We start from the raw sequence: 26,709 nt of genomic DNA on the forward strand, positions 1-26,709 counted from the left end.
AAAAAAAAAAAAAAAAGCTGACTTTCCAACTAGCACAAAATGAAGTTGCTACATCAAAATGTTGCACTAAGCCATAGTTAAAGCAGTTTTTTCCTTGCTGAAAAATCTGTGCATGGCTTTTAATATGTAAGAGGTCTAAACAAATATTACTTTCTACTATAAAAGAGGCATTTTTCTCTTTCTTTCGAAATCCTACTTAATTTAAATTTGGCTTGAGCTAAAGCAGAAGCTGGCAATTTCAGTAAAAAAAAGATGTAGTTAGACACAGATTTTTTTCCATTTTTATAGACTGTTCTTCAAATGACTGAAGTTTATTAGAGAAGAAAAACTACCAGCCAGGGCTCTGAAAGTTAATTATTATCCAAAGTTGGTCACTACTTTTCTAATGTTCTATGACTCTTAAAAAGGGAAAAGTAAACCGTTCTAAGAAAAGAATCTCTAAGAAATGCAAGGAGACAAAAACACTAAGAAAGCTTTGGATACTGTGAAAACCAACATAAGAACTCTTCATGAAGACATCAAAGACAAACACAAATCTATCTCTTATGTTCTAGGGATGCAGTTCTTCACAAATATATATTGCCTGCATGTTTTTTTCTGTACTGGTAGGTGTCAGGATACAGATATTAAGATGAGAACTTTTCTCTTAAGGAACTCTTCATTATTTTAAGTGGCATTGATGAAAACCTGCCAAATTTGACTGAGTTTCTAGGTAGAACAGAAAAGTCTACTTTTTTACATGTTGTTAGAGAATAGAAGTGGTGGTACCCAGGCAAAATGCGCTCAGAACTGACCACGAGATCCAGCATACCAGGGATCAAAACTGTGTCCTCTACAGTAGAGGCTTAGAGTCTTAATCGCTGGACTGACAGGGAAATCCCTTTAATTCTTGTTCAGTTCAGTTCATTTCAGTCACTCAGTCATGTCTGACTCTTTGCGACCCTATGAATCACAGCATGCTAGGCCTCCCTGTCCATCACCAACTCCTGGAGGTTACCCAAACTCATGTCCATCGAGTTGGTGATGACATCAGCCAACCCATCCTCTGTCGTCCCCTTCTCCTCCTGCCCCCAATCTCTCCCAGCATCAGGGTCTTTTCCAGAGTCAACTCTTCGCATGAGGTCGCCAAAGTATTGGAGTTTCAGCTTCAGCATCAGTCCTTCCAATGAACACCCAGGACTGATCTCCTTTAGGATGGACTGGTTGCATCTCCTTGCAGTTCAAGGGACTCTCAAGAGGCTTCTCCAACACCACAGTTCAAAAGCATCAATTCTTCGGTGCTCAGCTTTCTTCACAGTCCAACTCTCACATCCATACATGAGCACTGGAAAAACCATAGCGTTGATTAGATGGACCTTTGTTGGCAAAGTAATGTCTCTGCTTTGGAATATGCTATCTAGGTTGGTCATGACTTTCAAGGAGTAAGCGTCTTTTAATTTCATGGCTCCAATCACCATCTGCAGTGATTTTGGAGCTCCCCAAAATAAAGTCAGCCACTGTTTCCACTGTTTCCCCATCTATTTGCCATGAAGTGATGGGACTGGATGCCATGATCTAAGTTTTCTGAATGTTGAGCTTTAAGCCAACTTTTTCACTCTCCTCTTTCACTTTCATCAGGAGGCTCTTTAGTTCCTCTTCACTTTCTGCCATAAGGGTGGTGTCATCTGCATATCTGAGGTTATTGATATTTCTCTCCGCAATCTTGATTCCAGCTTGTGCTTCTTCCAGCCCAACATTTCCCATGATGTACTCTGCATAGAAGTTAAATAAGCAGGGTGACAATATACAGCCTTGATGTACTCCTTTTCCTGTTTGGAACCAGTCTGTTGTTCCATGTCCAGTTCTAACTGTTGCTTCCTGACCTGCATATAGGTTTCTCAAGAGGCAGGTCAGGTGGTCTGGTATTCCCATCTCTTTCAGAATTTTCCATAGTTTATTGTGATCCACACAGTCAAAGGCTTTGGCATAGTCAATAAAGCAAAAATAGATGTTTTTATGGGACTCTCTTGCTCTTTTGATGATCCAGCAGATGTTGGCAATTTGATCTCTGGTTCCTCTGCCTTTTCTAAAACCAGCTTGAACATCAGGAAGTTCACGGTTCACATATTGCTGAAGCCTGGGTTGGAAAAATTTGAGCATTACTTTATTAGCCTGTGAGATGAGTGCAGTTGTGCGGTAGTTTGAGCATTCTTTGGCATTGCCTTTCTTTGTGATTGGAATGAAAACTGACCTTTTCCAGTCCTGTGGCCACTGCTGAGTTTTCCAAATTTTCTGGCATATTGAGTGCAGCACTTTCACAGCATCATCTTTCAGGATTTGAAATAATTCTTGTTATGACATGTTAAACAACAGATGGGGTGGGAAGAGGTTACAGAGTCCCCGCAACCTCGCCGTTTTTTCCCCAAGCCTTCAGCTTACCTCCATGTTTACCCCCTGATCAGAGTCAAGGTCCTGGTGTGATTCCAGCTTTTCAATTTGGCCCTCCAGGGATACAACCTCACTTAATAAGCTGCAAACAGACCAAGAGAGGGACTTAGTCCTGTGGCTTAAGAAAAATCTCCAATGGATAATCTTTTTTGATCTTGAAAGATCGTTTGTGACTTTTCAAAAATGAAATCCTATTCCTATATAAGAGGGACTCTTGGGTGGTAACTGTGTTGGAATGGGAAGTCATAAATGCAATTCAAGAAAGTCAAAAGCATTCTAAGTTATCTAGATAATTGTAAAGAAGTGTAGTCCTAACTGGATATAGAAGCAGAAATGTAAAATGCACTTATAACTGGTGAGGTCTGAATGAGCTCTGTCATTAATATTAATACAAATATCCATTTCTTGGTTTTAAGGATACCATTAGTATCATTGGTAAAGTACCAACTCATTGGTTTTGAGTTGGACAGGATACTACCATTCGGAAGGCTGAGGGAAGGGTGCATGGGGTTATGCTATATATTTCTTTGAAAATTCCTGTGAATTTGCAATTATTTCAAAATAAAAAATATAATAAGAAAATATTATTAATAATTTTAAGCCAATAAATTAATTTAGATGAAAAGGGAAAGTTCCTTAAAAGATACATTCTACTACTGAAATATACTCAAGAGCTAGGTAGGCTGTGCAGCCCTTTGATCCTATACTATATCATTTTAAAAAATTGAATTTGTAGTTAAAATCTTGCCATAGTGAAATCTCCAGGCAATATGGCTTCACTGGTTAATTCAACCAAACAGTTAAGAAAGAAATTATGCCAGTTTTACACAAACTCATCCAGAAAATAGAGAACTGTACAAAAACATCCCAATTTTTTCTTTGATACTAAATATAAGTTGTTTTTTTGTTTTTTTTTTTTTTTATTGACTATGCCAAAGCCTTTGTCTGTGTGGATCACAATAAACTGTGGAAAATTCTGAAAGAGATGGGAATACCAGACCACCTGACCTGCCTCTTGAGAAACCTATATGCAGGTCAGGAAGCAACAGTTAGAACTGGACATGGAACAACAGACTGGTTCCAAACAGGAAAAGGAGTACGTCAAGGCTGTATATTGTCACCCTGCTTATTTAACTCTATGCAGAGTACATCATGGGAAATGTTGGGCTGGAAGAAGCACAAGCTGGAATCAAGATTGCGGAGAGAAATATCAATAACCTCAGATATGCAGATGACACCACCCTTATGGCAGAAAGTGAAGAGGAACTAAAAAGCCTCTCATTAACATACACGTTAAAGATCCATTTTAGTAAGCTGAATCTAACAACAAATAAAAAGGATAATATGACCAGGTGGTATTTATTCTGGGAATTCAAGGCTGGTTCAGCATTCAAAAATCAATCATTGTAATTCACCATATCAAGAGATTTATAAACGAACAAAAAACATGATCATTCACAGCTGCAGCAAAAGCTATTTAAAAAATTCAGTATCATTCCTGATTTTAAAAACAACTCAGTAAACCTGGAATAGAAGAAATCTTCTCAATCTGAGAAAGAGCAATTTAAAAACAAACAAAAGCCCAGATAATATCACACTTAATGCTCTTGTTCTTCCTGTAAGACTGAGAACTAAGTAAGTATGTCTGCTATCTGCTGTCACTCCTCCTATTCAACATCACACTAGAAGTTCTAGCCAATATAATAAGGCAACAAAAGAAAGTGAAAGGAACACAGATTGGAAAGGAAGATAGAAAGCTGTCTCTATTTGGCTGATGACATAATTATCTATGTGAAAATTTTCAAATAATATGTAAAGACTATTAAAATTAATAAATGAGCTTAGCAAGGTCACAATGGAAAGTCATATACAAAATGTTAGCTGTATTTCTATATACTAGCTATTAACAATAATTTTGGGGGGCTCCAAAATCACTGCAGATGGTGATTGCAGCCATGAAATTAAAAGACACTTACTCTTTGAAAGGAAAGTTATGACCAACCTAGATAGCATATTAAAAAGCAGAGACATTACTTTGCCAACAAAGGTCCATCTAGTCAAGGCTATGGTTTTTCCAGTGGTCATGTATGGATGTGAGAATTGGACTGTGAAGAAAGCTGAGCGCTGAAGAATTGATGCTTTTGAACTGTGGTGTTGGAGATGACTCTTGAGAGTCCCTTGAACTGCAAGGAGATGCAACCAGTCCATCCTAAAGGAGATCAGTCCTGGGTGTTCATTGGAAGAACTGATGCTGAAGCTGAAACTCCAATACTTTGGCCACCTCATGCAAAGAGTCGACTCACTGGAAAAGACCCTGATGCTGGGAGAGATTGGGGGCAGGAGGAGAAGGGGATGACAAAGGATGAGATGGCTGATGTCATCACCAACTCGATGGACATGATATTTGGGTAACCTCCGGGAGTTGGTGATAGATAGGGAGGGCTGGTGTGCTGCAATTCATGGGGTCACAAAGAGTCGGACATAAGTGAGCACCTGAACTGAACTAAACTGAACAATAAGAAGCTGAAAATTTTAAAGTACCATTTATAACAGAACCAAAAACATGAAATAGATATAAACCTAAAAATATGTGAAATATCTGTACACTGAACACTACAGAACCCTGATGGAAGAAATCAAAGACCTAAATAGAGAGAAATACTGTATTCATGAATCAGAAGAATTGCTATTGCTAAAATATTAATTATTCCCAAATGTATCTATGAATTAATGGTAGTTCCAATCAAAATCACAGAAAGATTGACAGGTTGATTGTAAAATCTACATGGAAAAGCAGACAAGAAACGTAGAAGAGCTAAAACAATTTTGAAAAATTAAAAGAAAAATTAATGATCTATTATAACAGGGAACTCTGCTTAATATTCTGTAATAACCTAAATGGGGAAAAAATTTGAAAAAGAATAGATACATGTATGTGTGCCTGCATACCAAGTTGTTTTAGTCCTGTCTGACTCTTTGTGACCCTATGGGCTGTAGCTGGCCAGTTTCCTCTGTCCATGGGATTCTCCTGGCAAGAGCACTGGAGTGGGTTGCCATTTCTGCCTCCAGGGGATCTTCCCAACCCAGGGATCAAATCCATGCCTCCTGCATTGCAGGTGGATTCTTTACCACTGAGCCACTGAGGTAGACCCCTAGATACATGTATATGTATAACTAAATCACTTTGCTGCACACCTGAAACTAACACACACTAATCAGATCAGATCAGATCAGTCCCTCAGTCACGTCCAACTCTTTGCGACCCCATGAATCGCAGCACGCCAGGCCTCCCTGTCCATCACCAACTCCCGGAGTTCACTCAGACTCACGTCCATTGAGTCAGTGATGCCATCCAGCCATCTCATCCTCTGTCATCCCCTTCTCCTCCTGCCCCCAATCCCTCCCAGCATCAGAGTCTTTTCCAATGAGTCAACTCTTCACATGAGGTGGCCAAAGTACTGGAGTTTCAGCTTTAGCATCAGTCCTTCCAAAGAAATCCCAGAGCTGATCTCCTTCAGAATGGACTGGTTGGATCTCTTTGCAGTCCAAGGAACTCTCAAGAATCTTCTCCAACACCACAGTTCAAAAGCATCAATTCTTCGGCGCTCAGCTTTCTTCACAGTCCAACTTTCACATCCATACATGACCACAGGAAAAACCATAGCCTTGACTAGACGAACTTTTGTTGGCAAAGTAATGTCTCTGCTTTTGAATATGCTGTCTAGGTTAGTCATAATTTTCCTTCCAAGGAGTAAGCGTCTTTTAATTTCATGGCTGCAATCACCATCTGTAGTGATTTTGGAGCCCAGAATAATAAAGTCTGACACTGTTTCCACTGTTTCCCTATCTATTTCCCATGAAGTGATGGGACCGGATGCCATGATCTTCGTTTTCTGAATGTTGAGCTTTAAGCCAACTTTTTCACTCTCCACTTTCACTTTCATCAGGAGGCTTTTGAGTTCCTCTTCACTTTCTGCCATAAGGGTGGTGTCATCTGCATATCTGAGGTGATTGATATTTCTCCCAGCAATCTTGATTCCAGCTTGTGTTTCTACCAGTCCAGCATTTCTCATGACACACACTAATACTCCTAACTAATAATAATTAGCCAATAGTTAGTTATTAACTAAGAACAAATAGTTAATAACTAACTAATGCTCCATTTCCTTAGAAGAAATGGAGTAGCCTCCATAGCTGACAAAAGAGTCCAAAATGTAGTGTTTGGGAGCAATCTCAAAAATGACAGAATGATCTCTGTTTGTTTCCAAGGCAAACCATTCAATATCACAATAATCCAAGTCTATGCCCCAACCACTAATGCTGAAGAAACTGAAGTTGAACAGTTCTATGAAGACCTACAAGACCTACAACTAACACTCAAAAAAGATATCCTGTTCATCATAGGGGACTGGAATGGAAATGTAGGAAGTCAAGAAATATTTGGAGTAACAGTCAAGTTTGGCCTTGGAGTCCAAAATGAAGCAGGGCAAAGGCTAACAGAGTTTTGCCAAGAAAATGCACTGGTCATAGCAAAAACACAAGAGAAGACTCTACACACAGACATAACCAGATGGTCAATACTGAAATCAGATTGATTATATTCGTTGCAGCCAAAGATGGAAAAGCTCTATACAGTTGGCAAACAAGATCTGTGGATCAGATCTTGAACTCCTTATTGCCAAATTTAGACTTAAACTGAAGAAAGTAGGGAAAACCAGTACACCTTTAAGGTATGACCTAAATCAAATTCCTGATGATTATACAGAGGAAGTGACAAATAGATTCAAGGGATTAGGTCTGATAGAGTGCCTGAAGAACTATGGATAGAGGTTCATGACACTGTACAGGAGGCAGTGATCAAGACCATACCCAAGAAAAGGAAATGCAAAAAGGAAAAATGGTTGTCTGACAAGGCCTTCCAAATAGCGGAGAAAAGAAGAGAAACAAAAGGCAAAGGAGAAAAGGAAAGATAATGCTCATCTGAATGCCTAGTTCCAAATAAAGGCAAGGAGAGATACAAAAGCCTTCCTCAGTGATCAATGCAAAAGATAGAGGAAAACAATTGAATGGGAAAGACTAGAGATCTCTTCAAGAAAACTAGAGATACCAAGGGGACATTTCATACAAAGATGGGTACACTAAATGGTGTAGACCTAATAGAAGCAGAAGATATTAAGAAGCGGCAAGAATACACAGAAGAACAACACAAAAAAGATCTTCATGACCCAGATAACCACAATGGTGTGATCATTCACCTAGAGCCAGACATCCTAAAATGTGAAGTCAAGTGGGCTTTAGGAAGCATCACTACGAACAAAGCTAGTGGAGGTGATAGAATTCTAATTGAGCCAGTTCAAATCCTAAAAGATGATGCTGTGAAAGTGCTGCACTCAATACGCCAGAAAATTTGGAAAACTCAGCAGTGGCCACAGGACTGGAAAAGGTCAGTTTTCATTCCAATCCCAAAAAAGAGCAATGTCAAAGAATGTTCAAACTACCGCACAATTGCACTCATCTCACATGCTAGCAAAGTTGTACTTAAAAGTTACCAAGCCAGGCTTCAACAGTATGTGAACTGTAACCTTCCAGATGTTCAAGCTGGATTTAGAAAAGGCAGAGCAACCAGAGATCAAATTGCCCACATCCGCTGGATCATCAAAAAAGCAAGAGAGTTCAAGAAAACCATGTACTTCTGCTTTACTGATTATGCCAAAGCCTTTGACTGTGTGGATCATAACAAACTGTGGAAAATTCTACAAGAGACGGGAATATCAGACCACCTTACCTGCCTCTTGAGAAATCTGTATACAGGTCAAGAAGCAACAGTTAGAACCGGACCCAGAGCAATGAACTGGTTCCAAATTGGGAAAGGAGTACGTCAAGGCTGTATATTGCCACCTTGCTTATTTAACTTAAATGCAGAGTACATCATGCAAAATGCCAGGCTGGATGAAGCACAAACTGGAATCAAGATTGCCAGGAGAAATATCAGTAACCTCAGATATGCAGCTGATACCACCTTTATGGCAGAAAGTGAAGAGGAACTAAAGAGCTTCTTGATGAAAGTGAAAGAGGAGAGTGAAAAAAATGGCTTAAAACTCAACATTCAGAAAACGAAGATCATGGCATCTGGTCCCATCATCTCCTGGCAAATACATGAGGAAACAATGGAAACAGTGACAGACTTTATTTTCTTGGACTCAAAATCACTGCAGGTGGTGACTGTAGGCATGACATTAAAAGACGCTTGCTCCTTGGAAGAAAATGTATGACCAAATTAGACAGCATATTAAAAAGCACAGACATTACTTTGCTGACAAAGGTCTGTCTAGTCAAAGCTATGGTTTTTCCTGTAGTCATGTATGGATGTGAGAGTTGGACTCTAAAGAAAGCTGAGCCCCGAAGAATTGATGCTTTTGAACTGTGGTGTTGGAGAAGACTCTTGAGAGTCCCTTGAACTGCAAGGAGATGCAACCAGTCCATCCTAAAGGAGATCAGTCCTGGGTGTTCATTGGAAGGACTGATGCTGAAGCTGAATGTCCAATACTTTGGCCACCTGATGGGAAGAACTGACTCCTGGTAAAGACCCCGATGCTGAGGAAGATTGAAGGCAGGAGGAGAAGGGGACAACAGAGGATAAGATTGTTGGATGGCATCAATGACTCGATGGACATGAGTTTGAGCAAGCTGTGGGAGTTGGTGATGGACAGGGAAGCCTGGTGTGCTGCAGTCCATGTGGTCATAAGGAGTCGGACACGACTGAGTGACTGAAGTGAACTGAACTGAAACTAACACAATGTTGTTAATCAACTCTACTCCAACATAAAATAAAATTTTAGTTTAAAAAAGAAAAGGAATAAAGTCTAATAAAAAGTAGTATTTGACTTAGAAAAAAATTAGAACAAAACTGAATACACTCATTACCTAATTTAAAGACTTAATATAAAGCTACAGTAATCATGATAGTGTGGTATTGTTGCTGTTTTAGTTGCTAAGTCACGTCCAACTCTTTTGAGATCCCATAAACTGTAGCCCACTAGAGGACAGGCTCCTCTGTCCCTGGGATTACCCAGGCAATCTTCTGGAGTGGGTTGCCAGTTCCATCTAAAGGGGATCTCCCTACCCAGAGATTGAAACCACATCTCCTGCATTGGCAGGCAGATTCTTCACTACGGAGCCACCACGGTAGACCCAAGTGAATGTTTACAGTGTCTTTATTAATGATTGCTAAAAAAAAAATCTAAATATGTCTCAGTTAGTGAAAGAATCAATTGTAGCATATTTATATAAGGGAATACTGTTCAGCAACAAAAAGGAACAAATTATTGATGTGTACAACATGGATGAATCTCAAATTATATTCTTTATGCTAAGGAAAGATGGTTGACTCAAAAGGCTGCATGCTATGTAATTCCACTTCTGTGACATTCTAGAATAGGCAGAGCTGTACAGACAGAGCGTAGATGAGTGGTCACTAGCAGCCTGGGGAGAGGTGTTAACTATAAAAGAGTATGAGGGATGTGGGGAGTGATCAAAGTGTTCTTTATCTTCACTGTGCTGGATAAACAATAGTATGCATTTTTCAAAACTTGCAGAACTGTATAATAAAAGATACAATTTTACATTATGTAAATTATAACTTAGTTTTAAAAATGGAAAAAAAAAGTTTTTGGCCATACCACACAGTTTGTGAGATCTTCATTTTCTGACTAGGGATTGAACCCATGCCCTCTGCAGTGAAAGCGTGGAGTCCTAGCCACTGAAGCAGCAGGGAATTCCCATGGAAAGAAACTTTAATGTGCTGAGTTTGAATTAATAAAAACACAGAATCTTTTAAAATCCAAATATTATTCATGCTCTGGAAGAAAAAGGGGGGTACCTTGAATAGGATAGTCAGAAAACTGATACAGAGATGTTTAGCTAAAGGTATGGTGATGTTTAACTGAATATAAAGATGTTTAACTGAAAGGCAAAGAAACATGTAGAAGAGTAGCCCTGCAGTAAGAAAGAGTTTGGAATGTGGTAGGAAGATTCAGAAGGCCAGAGGGATTTATTTTTTAAAATAGCTTCCATTTATTAATTGCTATTGTATGTTAGGCACTGTATTAAATGGCTTAAAGAAACAGTTTATTAACCTGTCCAAGAAAGGTCAATATCAAGATTCAAACCTGGGTTCCTCTGACTCCAAAGCCCAGTCTCTATGCCAGTGACTGCATAAATAACAACTTTGTCATTTCTGTTTCATCTTGAAACTTTTAACCTGAATTCAGATATGCATTTTCAAGCACACTTTAACAGTTTTTTCATGTCATACTGGTTGGATTCCTTTGGACAATACTGGATAAAACTCAAGGATCACTGGAAACCTCAGTATGTCCTTTTGATAACTGTTAATGTGGCTTCAAGGAGAGAATCTCTGAGGGCAGTCTTTCACTTGAGAGAAGAGAGAGCAAAGATGCAGATAACTTTGATGTAGGCTTCAAGATTCTGTGGCATGACTTTTAATTCTAAGGCTTTATGCTTCCCAGGTCTTCCCAGATGGCACTAGTGGTAAAGAATACACCTGTCAATGCAGGAGACATAAGAGATGTAGGTTCAGGCCCTGGGTTGGGAAGATGCCCTGGAGAAGGAAATGGCAACCCACTCCAGGATTCTTGCCTGGAGAATCCCATGGACAGAGGAGCCTGGTGAGCTACAGTCCATAGGGTTGCAAAGAGTCAGACACGACTGAAGTGACTTAGCACATATACTTCTTATCCTAAAGATTTTACCCACCTTAAACCTGTAGTTTCATAAATTTCTGAAGATATGAAACTTTTCATTATTTTCTGACCCACCCCAACACCCTACAATTACCTCTTCACTGTGTTTTCTGTTAGGCTTATTTTTTGTATAATATTTTTAATTTTCTCCATCCAGCCTATGTGATCAGCTCCAAGTTCTTTCACTTGTAGACCCATCCGTGTATTCCAGTGGTTAAGCTGAAAGAACATGTTCTCCTGACTCCTACAGAGATATGATTATGATCAGTTTTAAGGTAGAAAATGGGAGACATCTCACAAAGCCTGAAACCCCCTTTCTATGGGTGGCAAATAGGTCTGCTTATTCATTTTCTGTCACCAAAATAGGCCAAATAGGCACTTAGGCTTTAAGAAAGGAGTTTGGACATTTATTTAATATCCATTTTAACAGACTTTTTTAAGGCTGGAGAAAATAAAGTATGTTTTATATTCAGTAAACAATGTAGATATATTTTTAATTTTCCTGCATGGAATGAATATTAAGTGTTGATTTCAGGAAGGTGGTTGCATCTTGTTGAAGGAGAAGTTATGTTAGGTGTTGATTTCAGGATGGTGGTTACATCTGGGTGAAGGAGAAGAAGTTATATTAATACATAGGGAAAGGGTGCATAAGGATTCAACCATACATTTTTTATTATAATTACAATATTTTTCATCTCTAGAAAATTAACTAAGAGTGATGAGATGTGTAATAAGTCCAGGGTCCAAAGAAAAGCATGGAAAGAGAACCCCATGGTCTCCCTATGTCCCGCTTCATCTTTCTTGCTGGAATAGGTAGGTAGTTACTTGTGCATGTGATTGCTTTGTGGTTCAAGACATGTACTGATTTAAAATCTTCTAAGCTTTCCATAAGCTCTCTGCTAAGTTTCATTCTCCCCTCCACAAAACACTACTCAGTGTTCCCTCTTGCATTCGCCAAGGCTTACTGTTCAAGGATGTTCTCCTCTGAAAACTGCAAAGATGTGGATGCTTGGGGATCTTCATGTTGAATGTGATCTCTTTCTTGCTCATCCTGTTCATTCTGCAGGTCCTGGCCATGCCCAGCCTTCAGCTCCAACTTATCCTGATAAAGATCATGAAGGACCAAAGCAGAACAGAAGGGTTATCACAAGAGGTGGTGGCCCTTCTATGGTACCCATGCCCTCATTACCCTTTCCGAGGCTGGAGTCCTCGGATGCGTTTGTGAGGTAGGCTGACATGCCCTCTGCTCTGTGACAGAGGAAGGCTGGGGCAGGAACGTGGAGAGTACGAAGAACAGATCAACCTCTTGTTGATATACCTGTACAGATCATTGGCCAAGTCAGTAGGAACAGCATTCACCTACCTCTACAAATTGCTTTTCAGCACATCATCCTTTAAATGACAGCCCTGACATGGATAAATGTAGGTACTGAAACTCCCTAGGCCATTCATTCATATTTAGTGATTTGGCCAAGGTCACATGATGCAGTGAGTTAAGTGATGACCCCCCGAAAGATATATCCATGTCCTAATACTAAGCCCCCTGAGAATGTGACCTTGTTTGGAAAAAAGGGTCTTTGCAGATGTAATGAATTTAATAATGATCTTGAGATGAGATTACCTTGGATGACCTGGGTGGATCCTAAATCCTATGATGAGTATCCTAATTAGAAACAGAAGAGGAGAAGACATAGACAGAGAAACTCATGTGGAGATGGAGGCACATTGTAGTTTTTACAGCCACAAACTAAGGAATGCCCAGAGTCACCAAAATCTGGAAAAGGAATGGAAAAATTCTCCCCAAAAGCCTTCAGAGGAAGTGTGGTCTCGCTGACCCCTTGATCTTGGATTGTTGGCCTCCAAAACTATGACAGAATACATTTTTTTGTGTGTGGCTTTAAACCACAAAGTCTAATTTGTTATAGCTACCACAAGAAATCAACCCATATGGCTGGTAAGTATATGGACTAGAATTTGAACTAGGTTTTCTGATTCCCAAACCATGGCTCTTTTCATTGTACCTAGGACTTGGGTTCAGATTAAGGAATACCTAGTTCCTACCTCTGGTGCTTTCACAACCCAGTGGCGCCTCACCAGAGATGAAGGATTATTACATTTACAGATGAAGAAACCAAGGCTAGATTTTCGAAGTATGATGTGACTCCACTATCTCTTAGCTACCGCTTTGTAAATAAAAGGCATCCACAATTTCAATTTCTTTCCACTAAATCTTTGGCCAGGATATTTAAAAGCAGCAGAAACACTGTGATGTAGAGAAAGACAACCACATTGGGAAGCAGAGAACAGGAGTCTAAGGCTTGTTCTACTGCTGTGAGTGTTGAACAAGTCACTTAACCACCATAAAGCTCAGCTTCCTAGGCTAGCAAGAAAATTGAGCCAGACCATCTCTAGAGTTCTATGTCCAATAATCTCTGATGACATTTCATATCTTCATCAGTCATTTTACTGTAGTGGTTAATATATCACAAAAGAGTCAAAAGGCAAGAAATAGAAATAAAAAGAGTTTTTTAAAAAAAATCTACAGGACTAGGACTTCCCTGATGGTCCTGTGGTTAGGACTTCCCTTCTAATGCAGAGAGTATGAGTTCAATCCCTGGTCAGGGAGTTAGGATCCCACAGGCCTCATGGCCAAAAAAAAACCCAAAGCATAAAACAGGGGCAATATTGTAACACATTCAATAAGGACTTTAAAAATAAGTAAATAAAATCTATAGGACTAAATAAAACCTACAGGACTAAACACATAAAGAAATGTGTGTGTTTTTAAAATAACAGACTAAACGTTGCATAAAATACACAGCCTAAGGGTTTCCCTCATAGCTCAGTTGGTAAAGAATCTGCCTGCAATCCAGGAAACCCAGGTTTGATCCCTGGGTTGTGAAGATCCCCTGGAGAAGGAAACGGCAATCCACTCCAGTATTCTTGCTTGGAAAATCCCATGGAGAGAGGAACCTGGTTGGCTACAATTCATGGGGTCACAGGAGTCGGACACGACTTAGCGACCAAACCAAGGGCATTGAAAGTGAAAGTTGCTCAGTCGTGTTTGACTCTTTGTGACCCTGAAGACTACACGGTCCATTGAATTCTCCAGGCCAGAATACTGGAGTGGGTAGCCTTTCCCTTCTCCAGGGGATCTTCCCAATACAGGGATCAAACCCAGGTCTCCCGCTTTGCAGGCAGATTCTTTACCATCTGAGCCACAAGGGAAGCTAAAGACATTACTTTCCATTATGTGCAGCTTTTGGAAGAGCTCATATTCCTCGGAAAGTAAAAAATGGAACTCATCATATTTCCCCTCAACTAGTCTAGTTCCCCACTGTTGTATATGGCCCCCCATTCATCCAAATGTCTCTGTCTGAAGACTGGAAGAAGTCCTTGAATTGTCATGGGAGACATTCTTTTCCCTCCTCGTTACCCATTTCATATCCGCTTAGTATAGTATCCACTAATACTGCTTATCTTTTCAGTCAGTGTCCTTGCATCTCTGCTCATGGCATCCCAGTCGGGGCCCTATCTCAAGTCCTCATCAGTTCCTGCCTCCTATTGGTGTCCTGGCTTCCTGCCTGCATCCTGCTCTATCCTGGCCTCAGCATCCTGCCTGCCTGCTTGCCGGTCATGCCTTTTCCTGCACCCTTCCTCTCTCACAACACTGTTTCTCTTTGACTCCTTTATCTTTGCATGTGCTATGCCTTCTTTCTGAAATGCTTTTCTTCTATCTAGACCATCTTTCAAAACTCAGTTGTCATATCCCCAGTCTTAAGCTCTCCCTCCTGTATACTTCATTAGCACATCTGCTCCTTCTCGGGTGGATTTTTTGTACACACCCTTGTTCTTGCCTGAGTCCCTCCTAGTGTGTGAGCTCACTGAAGGGAAAGAATTATATATATAATATCCTAGCACATTTGTTGTTGTTCAGTCACTCAGTCCTGTCCAACTCTTTGCGAGCCCATGGACTGCAGCATGCCAGGCTTCTCTGTTTTCACCATCTTCTGGAGCTTGCTCAAACTCATGTCCATTGAATCGATGATGCCATCCAACCATCTCATCCTCTGTTGTCCCTGTCTCCTAACACATAGTGGATGCTAAGTGGTTATAGAAATACATTCTGTTTGTGAGAGATGCAAACAAAAGCAGGAAATAGGAAAGTCTGTTCACTGACCTGGCATCCGAAATCGGCACTATATATAGCATGCCAGGGACTGAAAATGGGAAGCCAGTGCAAAATCCTCATTTCCAAGTGTTTTAGGGGGCTTTGATGGTTAGACATGGCAGCTTTGGCAGTCTAGCTAAAAAGCCTATTTTGTTAATTAAAAAAACAGTTGACCTTATTTTGCTCCTCTTAACTCTTTGTCCATTTCCTGAAATTGTCCTTTAAATCTTTGTCTTATAAAAGACAAATGTAAGATTATGCAAAGTAGAGACCTTCTGGTTTGCTTTCAGAGAATAAAAGGAAAAGATTTCTTCCTCAAGAAGTCATATGTTTGTCCTTTTTTCAGCACAGAGCTAAATTTATTAATAATTATTTGTTAATTATGTGACTGCATGTGATTTATTTTTCTGTAATTAAAGGATTTTCCATGTAAATAAATGAACATAAAGAAATACAATCATAAATTAAAAAAAATATTTTCTTAAACCTTTATGCCCTGACTTGAAGTTTGTAAGAAATAGTCTATAATAATGAAGGCATTATACCCTTCATATAGCCTGCACGTGTAGACTATGTGATAAATCTTATGGAGTAAATAATTTTATTATCTAACTAGACTTATTCTATCCCAGGCCAACAAGTGATAGCATCATTGTTCACTGACTAATAGTAGGAACATTTTCCTGGAGTCCACTGACAAGGACCCCACAAAGAAGCAGATAACAGTATTTATAGAGTTTTACCTTCAATTTATGTGTTCACTAAGTTCATGGCTCCCACATCTCATTTTCCCTTTTCTTTCCCCTCTTTAAGACTCCTCTTCTAATTTAGAAGAGGAGTTTTTTGTTTGGTTTGTTTTTTTTTTTTTTGTAATGGGTATCTGTCTCTTTCCACTTTTTGACTGTCTCATTATTATCTATACTCCACACATCTAACTCTGTCCCTTCACACCTTCTATCCCCTTCTTTTTCTTTTTTCTGTATATTTATTTTTATGTATTTATTTTGCTGTACCAGGTCTAGTTACAGCACTCAGGATCTTCTGTCCTGTGACATCTTTCAGTTGCAGCATGCGGACTCTTAGTTGTAGCATGTGGGATCTAGTTCCCTGACAAGGGATCAAACCCGATTGTCCTGCATGGGGAGCTCAGAGTCTTAGCCACTGGACCGCCAGGGAAGTCCCACTTCTATTTCTTTTGTTTCTTTTTCTTTTTTCCCTTACTGCAGAGTCCTTGAAAGTAAAGTCCAGCTTAGGATATTCTTTGAGGACTCTTCCTTCTACGGATTGTAGAGTTGGCTGGCTATCCCCAAGCCCAGAAAGTATTCAAAAGAGAAGTAGACAAAAAGATGAATCCTGGACTTCCTTTGAGGGTTGAATAAGCCTCAGAATAGGAAATACCCACTCCACAGATTGGAAAGCACCTTCCTCTATAGCCAGTAACCTGGGGAATCTATGGGGGAGATTCGCATATCAATAATAAAAGGAATCTTAGCCATGCATTTGCTTTGAACTAAATGAAAGCATAAACTCTTTCCATGACAAACTCCAGCATCAAGTTTCTCCATTCATGTCAGCTAGATGACTGAATTTCAAAGACTGAGAGAGGTTCAGACTGAATTAAGAGTAAATTAGTGCTCATTTCAATAGCATATATACTAATATTTGAATGATACAGAGATTAACATGGCCCCTGAACAAGGATGACATGCAAATTCATGAAGTGTTCCATATTTTTTGAGAAAGTTAAAAAAAAACTCATTTAAAATTGCTTCAAAAGGAATAAAACACCTAGGAATAAATAACCAAAGAGATTAAAGACCTATACTCTGAAAAGTATAAAAAAATTAATGAAGGAAATTGAAGATGATACAAGAAATGGAATGATATTCTATACTCTTGGATTGGAAGAATTAATATTATTAAAATGATCATACTACCCAAAACAGTCTACAGATTTAATGCAATCTCTATTAAAAATACCCAGGACATTTTTCATAGAACTAAAACAAATAATAATAAAATTTATATGGAACCACAAAAAGACCCTAAATTACCAGAACAATCCTGAGAAAAAAGAAAAAAGCTGAAAGTATCACCCTTCCAGACTTTAGACTATACAACAAGACTATAATAATTGCAACAGCATGGTACTAGCACATAGATCAATGGAAGAGAATAGAGAGCCCAGAAATAAACCCATACATCTATGGTTAATTAGTCTTTAACAAAGAAGACAGGAATATACAATGGAGAAAAGACAGTCCCTTCAATAAGTGGTGCTGGAAAATCTGGATAATCACATGTAAAACAATGAGATTAGAACATTTCCTTACACTGTAACAAAAATAAACTCAAAATGGTAAATTGTTAGAAGAGAACATAGGCAGAACACACTTTGACATAAATTGCAGCAATATTTTTTTGTGATCTCCCTAACGCAAAAAATAAAATAAAAGCAAAAATAAACAAATGGGACATAAACAGAAAAGTGGTATCACCTCACACCAATCAGAATGGCCATCATCAAAAAGTCTGCAAGTAACAAACACTGGAGAGGGTGTGGAGAGAACGGAGCCCTCCTTACAGTGTTGGTGGCACTGTGAATTGTTTGAGACCCCATGGACCATAGCCTCCCAGGCTCCTCTATCCATGGAATTCTCCAGGTAAGAATACTGGAGTGGGTTGTCATGCCCTTTTCCAGGGGATCTTCCTGACCCAGGGATCAAACCCAGGTCTCCCGAAATGCAGGCAGATTCTTTATTGTTTGAGCTACCCAGAAAGTCCATGGATATTCCTGAAAAAACTAAAAATGAAGTTACCATATGAGCCTGCAATCCCACTTCTGGGCACATATCTGGAGATATCTAATCCTTTACAATGACCTAAATCAAATCCCTTGCGATTATACTGTGGAAGCGACAAATACATTCAAGGGATTCGATCTGATAGACAGAGTGCCTGAAGAACTATTGACAGAGGTTCGTGACATTGTACAGGAAGTGGTGATCAAAACCATCCCCCAGAAAAAGAAATGCTAAAAGGCAAAATGGTTGTCTGAGGAGGTCTTACAAATAGCTGAGAAAAGAAGAGAAATGAAAGGCAAAGGAGAAAAGGAAAGACATATCCATCTGAATGCAGAGTTTCAAAGAATATCTGGAGAAAATCATAAGTCAAAAGGATACATGCACCTATGGTAGCACTATTTCCAATAGCCAAGATATGGAAGCAGCCTAGATGTCCAGTGACAGATGAATTTAGATAAAGGAATAGATAATACAATATTACTCATCCACAAAGAAGAATGAAATAATCCCATTTGTAGCAATATGGATGAACCTAGAGATTATCATTCTAAGTGAAGTAAGCCGGGCAGAGAAAGACAAATATCAGATGATATCACTTATACGTGGAATCTAATACATATATTTATTTTCTTGGGTTCCAAAATCACTGTGAATGGTGACCGCAGCCATGAAATTAGAAGATGAGTAATGGATCTCTGTAATGCATCCTATTGGGAGACAATTTACAATTCAAGAACAAACCTACATAGAGTAATTTTCTCTGAGGTGAAACATGTCACAGTTATTTTGTAAATTACAAGAACAAAAATAATGTAATGCACAATTCTCTGTATGGGAACACTAGTAAGTCCGTTGTGTAATAACAGCTGCCTTCAGAAGAAAGAGTACCTCCCTCTTTTTCAAGCTCTGAACATCTTGTACCTGTTAGGAGGAAACCTTAAGATATACCCTTACCATTTTAGGATATGAAATGTGAAGTTTCTCTTCACCCACTGTGATGTTTAAGTCTGTCTCTTACCCATTTTTTAGTCTCCAAATCTTGAAGGAAGTCAGTTTGACGGTTTTCAGAGAAAATGTCTTCATCGTCTGTTCTGTCCAAGTTGTGGTCCATTTTGGTAAATTCCCTTAGCAAACTGTAAGTCACACGATGGAGAGGTTATTATTATGTCTTCAGTCTACAGTTTAGGGCTGCCCCAAACATTTCTAAAGGAAGAACACCTGGATCTTTCTGGCCCCCAAAAGCGCCTGCTACTCTTGTACTGATTTTATTGTGTGTGAGTAATGTCTAGTGCAGTGTATTACTTGAGATAGAAATAGAGAGGCTGGATAAATATTTGTTGATTGACTTAATAAATGATTTAACAGTGAGATTCTGAATTCTAAAGCCACTGCACGAATATACTGTGTGTGTGCAGATGTATGTGTAAAATAAACAAATAATAAATGTTCTTCTTTTAAAAGTAGAATTAAAAAGTATCATATGGTAAAACCCTGGTAGTTCAGCAATTAGGAATCCATGATTTCACTGCTGAAGGCCTGGGATTGACCCCTGCTTGGGGAGCTAAGACCCTATAGGCCATGCAGCATGGCACCCCTCCCCCAAAGAAGAGTGTCTTATGGTTCATAGGAAAGGAGTAAGTCTGTGCTACCATCATGATCTCTAGATTCTGAGATGTCCTCCTCCCAACATTCACTAGTTTATTTATTCTTCCACAGAGATTCTATGCATAAATAAGCAGCTATGTTTATGTAAATATATATATATGCTTTTAAAAATACAAATTAGAGGATATTACATACACTTACTGTACTTTATACGGCTTCTGTAGAAGTTCAGGCAGTAAAGCACCCACATGCAATGCAGGAGACCAGGGTTCAATCCCTGGGTCAGAAAAATCCCCTGGAGAAGGAGATGACCACCCACTCCAGTATTCTTGCCTGGAGAATTCTATGGACAGAGGAGCCTGGAGGGCTACAGTCCACAGAGTGGCAAAGAGTTGGACATGACTGAGTGACTAATACACATATGCTGTACTTTATGTTTCTTTCTTAATGACTTCTTTTGGAGTCCATTTCATATTAGTACTTATAGAGCTGCCTCATTTTAAACATTGTTATATGGTATTCCCTCCTGAGGCTATATCATAATTTGCTAATCAGTTCTCTATTTATATGCATTGTTTCTAATCAATTACCACTACAAACAATGCTGCAATGAATGTCCCTACACGTCTATGTGTATATGTGCAAGAATATCTATTGAATAAGCTCTACAATAGAATTGCTGGGTCAATAGACACATATACTTTAAAAATGTGTGTGTGTGTGTGTGTGCGCATCAGTAGCTCATGGACTGTAGTCTGCCAGGCTCCTCTGTCCAGGGAATTTTCCAGGCAAGAATACTGGAGTGGGTTGCCATTTCCTCCTCTAGGGGATTTTCCCAACCCAGGGATCAAACACGAATCTCTGGCGCCTCCTGCATTGGCAGATAGATTCTTTACTACTATGCTACCTGGGAAGCCCAAAATTTTGATAGAGTTTACCAAATTATGTTTTAAAGAGGCTAAATCCATTTAAAATTCCAGAAAAAAAATGATGAAAGTTCCTGTTTTCCCATTATTTTCTAAAATCATGTATTAGAAACGTTTTTGATCTTTGTCAATCTGGTAAATTTAAACTGGTTTATCACTGTAGTTTTAATCTCTTTTTATGAGAGTTTGAACATCTTTACCTGTGTGTATAAAACTCATTTGTGTTTCCTTTGTTGTGGTAATTGTGTTGATACTCCCTTGCCTATTATCTATTGGACTATTGTTATTTTGCTGGACTGCATATATGTGTGTAGATGTATACACACACATACTCACATATACTTTTGAATGAATCACAATATACAAGTGATAAAGGCCTATGGCAGTAGTTTCTTATATATGGGTCTTGAACCTTGAGGTGGGGGCCTTCTCTACCTATCCTTCAGAGAAAGTGGTCCTGGAATCAATATACATTTCTATAGATTTAAAAAATACTGCTGACATATAAACATAATATAACATAAACATATACTGTTTCCAAATGTATATGCTACTGTTATTAATAAGTTATAAATGAATTTTAAAATATCTTTGATGTAGTAGCTTTTTTGACACATGAGAGGTTCTGAGAAATCTTTTCCTTTAAAAAATTGCTTTTGATTTAAAAAGGTTGTAAACCATTTTTATAGTATACAATTTTATCATATATTGACAAATGCATGTATGTATTTATATGAATATTAGTACTTCCTCTACTCTAGAAACCATTTTAAATGGTTGATATCTTTAGCAGGTTAAGGTAATAAAAGTACAATACATGAATATTTTTCCACAAACTGAGACTAGAATCTTGACCATTCCTATTGACAGATATCTGCCTAGTTTCTGACCGTAGTTCCCTTTACTGTCTCATTGGAACTACCACACTACATGTTCATTAGGTCAAAACTAGAAGAATTGTAGAGAAGGATGTCAACCCAAACCCTGAATTTGGAAATCTCATCCTTTGGTCCTACCAGCCTGAGGAAGTCTCCAGACAAGACCAAGGACCAAGGACCAAAGACCAAGACAAAGGACCCCTGGGAGCTCAGCCCTGACTTGTTTCTGCACTGTGCCTTCAGCTGCATCAATGTTTTGAAGAAAGCCATTGTTTTTCTCTGTCAACTCTTGCTCCTTCCCAACCGGCTTCATCTGCAGAGGCATCTCATCACTTAGCTTTGTGAGAGCCATCTCTTCAGCACTGCAGGGGTGATGGTATATTTCTTTGTACTTGTAAAGCTGATGTTTGTTTTATTCTTTTCTATTGTGGACAAGTAAGTTATTTCTCATTTTTCACTACTATGAACAATATAGTGGGCTTCTCTGGTGGCTTAGACAGTAAAGCATCTACCCGCAATGCAGGAGACCCAGGTTCAATCCTGGGTTGGAAAGACCCCCTGGAGAAGGAAATGGCAATCCACTCCAGTATTTCGCCTGGGAAATCCCATGGACAGAGGAGCCTGGCAGGCTCCAGTTCATGGGGTTGCAAAGAGTCAGACACGACTGAGCAACTAACACACAATCAATATAGTAATGAATATCCCTGTTTGGGAATTTTCAGTGCGTCTCTACTACTTACTTAGAATACCAGGAACTCCTGGTAATATGATATACTGATTTTTTTCAAGGATTTAGAAAAATATTCCCAAATTTCTTTCTTAAAGGTTCAACCATTATACAGTATATGTCCGGTAGCTGTGTATGAGAACAAGAAACTTCCTGCCTGCCTGACTGGCAAGTGTTAGCTGGAGAGCAGAGAACTGAATTGTAAAGACTATGTAAGTGGTAAGAAAAATCATAGTGAAAGGAAATAGGAAAGAAGGTAGAAAGGGTGAGACAGATTCTGGAAAGCTCATATGAAAAGCCACAAGAAAGTATTTAAGTGAAATGTAACTGGTAGTAATCAGAGAAGGCAATGGCAACCCACCCCAGTACTCTTGCCTGGAAAATCCCTTGGACCGAGGAGCCTGGTGGGCTGCAGTCCATGGGGTCGCTAGGAGTCAGACACGACTGAGCGACTTCACTTTCACTTTTCACTTTCATGCATTGGAGAAGGAAATGTCAACCCACTCCAGTGATCTTGCCTGGAGAATCCCAGGGACGGGGGAGCGATGTCGTCTCTGGGGTCGCACAGAGTCGGACATGACTGAAGTGACTTAGCAGCAGCAGTAGCAGCCACTGGTAGTAATGAGCAGAGATCAGAGGGTTGTGTGTTAGCCCTCAGTCGTATCTGGCTCTTTGTGACCCCATGGACTGCAGCCAGCCAGCCTCCTCTGTTCATGGTGATTCTCCAGGCAAGAATTCTGGAGTGGAGTTGGGTTGCCATTCTCTTTTCTTCTGCCATTCTCTTCTTCCCAACCGAGGGATCAAATCTGGGTCTCCTGCATTTCAGGCATATTCTTTACCATCTGAGCCACCAGAACAAGCAGAGATCAGAGGACTGTACCCAGCCCTATACAGCAAGAAATCTTCTCCTCTGGGCACTCAAATGGGTGACTGTAATAAATTGTCACAGAGGGTGGTCTGGACTTCAGGACCTTGAGAGACAGAATTCCTAAGGGACAGACGGGACTGTAGACTGACAAAACAGGAAGTGATTGGCAAGCGTTTTTCTGGAAGAGTGATTTATGGCTATGATTAGGAACAGATGGAGGGAAAAACACTGGGAACCATAGAGATACTGGAATCATCTGGGCAACCAAGGGCTGGCCAATCAGTCTGTGGCAAAACTGAGCTTTATCTTCAAAAAAATTTTTTTTGTTGTACTGAGTCTTCCTTGCTGCGCACAGATTTTCTCTAGTTGCAGGAAACAGGGGCTACTCTTGTTGTGTGGGCTTCTCACTGCAGTGGTTTCTCTCATTGCAGAGCACAGGCTCTAGGCACATAGGCTCCCGTAGTTGTGGTGCATGGGCTTAGTTGCCCCGCACCAGGTGGGATCTTCCTGGACCAGGGATCAAGCCCATGCTCCCTGCATTGGCAGACAAATTCTTAACCACCAGACCACCAGGGAAGTCCTGAGCTTCATCTTTGACCTATGTGGGGACCCACAGTGGATGTGGGGCAAAGGTGACTCCTGTGAAGGAGAAGCTACAGGAAGATGCCAGAACCTAGAGTGTGACAAAGAAGAATAAATCTTTCATCTCTTTCAGGAAGGACTCTGTGACCTGCCCCATCTCATATAGCTCCCATCTGGACAGTTTATCTTGTGTCCTGAAGATGGTAAACATTACCAAGGCAACTCCAAACTCTGAAAGATGAATGATCACTGAGTTCTGCTGAGTTTTGTGTCTCCTTCCAGTCCAAAACTAAAATATGCTACAAATAATAAGATTTCCTTATTTTGGTAACTCTTTGGCATCCTAATGGCTTCCATTGGTTGATTTAAAGGAAAATCTCTTCCTCTAAAATCAAGTAGCTTCACAAATTCTGTCCCCAAACATTTTCTCACATTTCAAACAACAACAGTCAGAGTCCTAATGATGGCTTATGTTTGTGCAGCTCCTAATAAATTACGAAGTACCTCTCACACATTTCTTTATCTGTGTGCACACTTAGTCACTTAGTCGTGTTCGACCCCTTGTCATCCCATGGACTGTAGCCCACCAGTCTCCTCTGTTCATGGGACTCTCCAGGCAAAAATTCTGGAGTGGGTAGCCATTCCTTTCTCCAAGGGATCTTTCCGACCCAGGGATTGAACCTGGGTCTCCTGCATTGCGGGCAGATTCTTTACCGTCTGAGCCTACAGGGAAGCCCTCCTTATCCAGTTCCCACAATAGCACAGTAAAAAAGGTTTTGTTGCTGTTGTTTGGTTGCTAAGTTGTGTTCTACTCTTTTGTGACCCCATGGACTATAGCCCACTGAGCACCTCTGTCTGTGGGATTTCCCAGGCAAGAATATTGGAGTGGGTTGCCATTTCACCCTCCAGGGGATCTTTTGCAACCCAGGAATCAAACTCATGTCTCCTTCAGCTCCTGCATTGGCAGGAGGATTAAAAGGTATTAGCCCCATTTTCTGTGACTCTGGGAGATGGTGTAATGTATTTAGAATCGTATAGCATAACCAGGACCCAAAACGTCCATGTCCTCACAGCTACTCGTAAGAGATTTCTCCCCCACATCAAAGATAATCTAGACCATACTCTCCAATAAAACTATCTGTGATGGTAGAAATGCTCTCTACACTGTTCAGTTCAATAGTACCAGCCACCTATGTCTACCTATGAGCAATTGAGATGTGACTAATGCAACCGAGGAATGAATTTTTGATTTAACTGAAATACACTTATATTTAAATAGTCACATGGGCTCCCCTGGTGGCTTAGAGGGTAAAGCATCTGCCTGCAATGCAGGAGACCTGGGTTAGATCCCTGAGTCGGGAAGATCCCCTGGAGAAGGAAATGCCAACCTATTCCAGTACTCTTGCCTTGAAAATCCCATGGATGTAGGGGCCTCGTAGGCTACAGTCCATGGGTCACAAAGAGTCGGACATGACTGAGCGACAACACAAGGAACACAGGGATGGAGCAAGGGGCTACCATACTGGACAACTCAGAATTTTCTGGACCAGGGATCCACAAGCTATCTTTGGCAGGCCAAATCCATCCTGTTTTCTGTTTCTGTAAATAACATTTTTTTTTTTTAAACACAGCCACACCCATTCCTTCACATATTGTCTGTGAGTGCTTTGGTGCTGGTATGACAGAGTGGAATGGTTGCAAGAGGGACCTAAATTTGGCATGTAGAGCCAAATATTCACTTTCTGGCCCTTTATGGGGAAAAAAAAAATTGCCAACCCCTGTTCCAGACCATATTTTTCTATGATAGTGGGTGTTTCCTACAATGAATCAATTGATTGCAGTGAATTACAACTTCACGACTTCCCTGGTGATCAGTGGTTAAGAATCCGCCTGCCAATGCAGGGGAAAGTCTGATCACTAGCCCAGGAACATTCCACATGCCATGCACCATAACTACTGAGCTTGTGTTTTAGAGCCCATGCTCTGCAACGAGTGAAGTCACTGCAGTGAGAAGCCCATATGCTGCCACTAGAGAGTATCCCCTGCTTGCCACAACTACAGAAAGCCTGTGTGCAGCAACAAGACTCAGCACAGCCAAAAATAAACTAAATTAACTAAATAAATAAAAAGAAAAGATTTTGGATTTTAGAGAGTCAGGCTGAGTTCATATCACAGCACCAATACATAGCAGCTGGGCATAATCTTAAGGTTCTAGGTCTTACTTTCCTCATCTGTGGAATGGGCTTAACAGTGTCAGAGAGATGCAAACACTTGGTGATGATCTCTATCTGTTTATAATTAAAATAGAAATGGGAGCTATTGTAAGGTATCTTTGACCTCAAATATTACAATAATTATAACAACAATAATAATATGCTTATACACGTGCAGCACCTTCAGTTTATAAGGCGCTTTCACTAAGGGATTTCTCTAATCCTCATCTCCACCCTATATAGTCAGTCAACCAAAGCAGATTTTATTACTTTTTTAGACATAGAAACTGAGAGAAACGATCCATGATCTATCCAGAACTTTATTGCTAGAAAATGGTAGAAACAGGATTTTAACCTGTAAATTTTGGCTACAAGTTTTGCAATCATCCTACTATTAAATGTAAATTTGATGCCCACTATGTTTTCAGGCTAAAGAATTCACCTGCATGCAGGAGACAGGGTTCAATCCCTGCACCTGGAAGATCCCCTGGAGAAGGGAAATGGTAACCCATTCCTGTATCCTTACTTGGAAAATCCCATGGAGAGAGGAGTCTAGCGGGCTACAATCCATGGGGTTGCAAGAGTCAAACACGACTTAGTGACTAAATAGCAAAACAATATTTTCATGGGTCAGTCAGCAGCCTTCTTACCTCAAAATAAAACCATCTTTTGAAGCACCTTATAAATAGTTATGTAGTGTGCATCCTTGCTACTCAAAGTACGGTCTGTAGATCAGCAGCATCAGT

At 39.9% G+C, this 26,709-nt stretch overlaps 1 protein-coding gene and 1 non-coding gene across 6 annotated transcripts in view; one reads left to right on the forward strand and one right to left on the reverse strand.

The window, feature by feature from the left end:
- SMCO2 (single-pass membrane protein with coiled-coil domains 2) overlaps positions 1–26,709 on the reverse strand; it is a 40,063-nt gene that overhangs the window by 12,362 nt on the left and 992 nt on the right. For 2 of the 5 annotated variants that reach the window (XM_070788735.1, XM_070788733.1), the window contains exons 2-5: positions 19,183–19,297; positions 12,155–12,291; positions 11,284–11,433; positions 2,419–2,509 (exon numbers count right to left, since the gene is read on the reverse strand). In XM_070788735.1, the coding sequence (XP_070644836.1) occupies positions 2,419–2,509; positions 11,284–11,433; positions 12,155–12,291; positions 19,183–19,275 (471 nt within the window). In that variant the 5' untranslated portion in view covers positions 19,276–19,297. The remainder of the gene's footprint in view (positions 1–2,418; positions 2,510–11,283; positions 11,434–12,154; positions 12,292–19,182; positions 19,298–26,709) is intronic. The other 3 variants (XM_070788737.1, XM_070788736.1, XM_070788738.1) reach the window with 2 other exon arrangements.
- Positions 16,992–17,095, forward strand: LOC139183407 (U6 spliceosomal RNA). The gene has a single exon (XR_011566994.1). It is a non-coding gene; the product is annotated as a U6 spliceosomal RNA (small nuclear RNA).

This window comes from Bos indicus, chromosome 5, assembly GCF_029378745.1.
Source record: "Bos indicus isolate NIAB-ARS_2022 breed Sahiwal x Tharparkar chromosome 5, NIAB-ARS_B.indTharparkar_mat_pri_1.0, whole genome shotgun sequence".
Lineage (NCBI taxonomy): Eukaryota > Metazoa > Chordata > Mammalia > Artiodactyla > Bovidae > Bos > Bos indicus.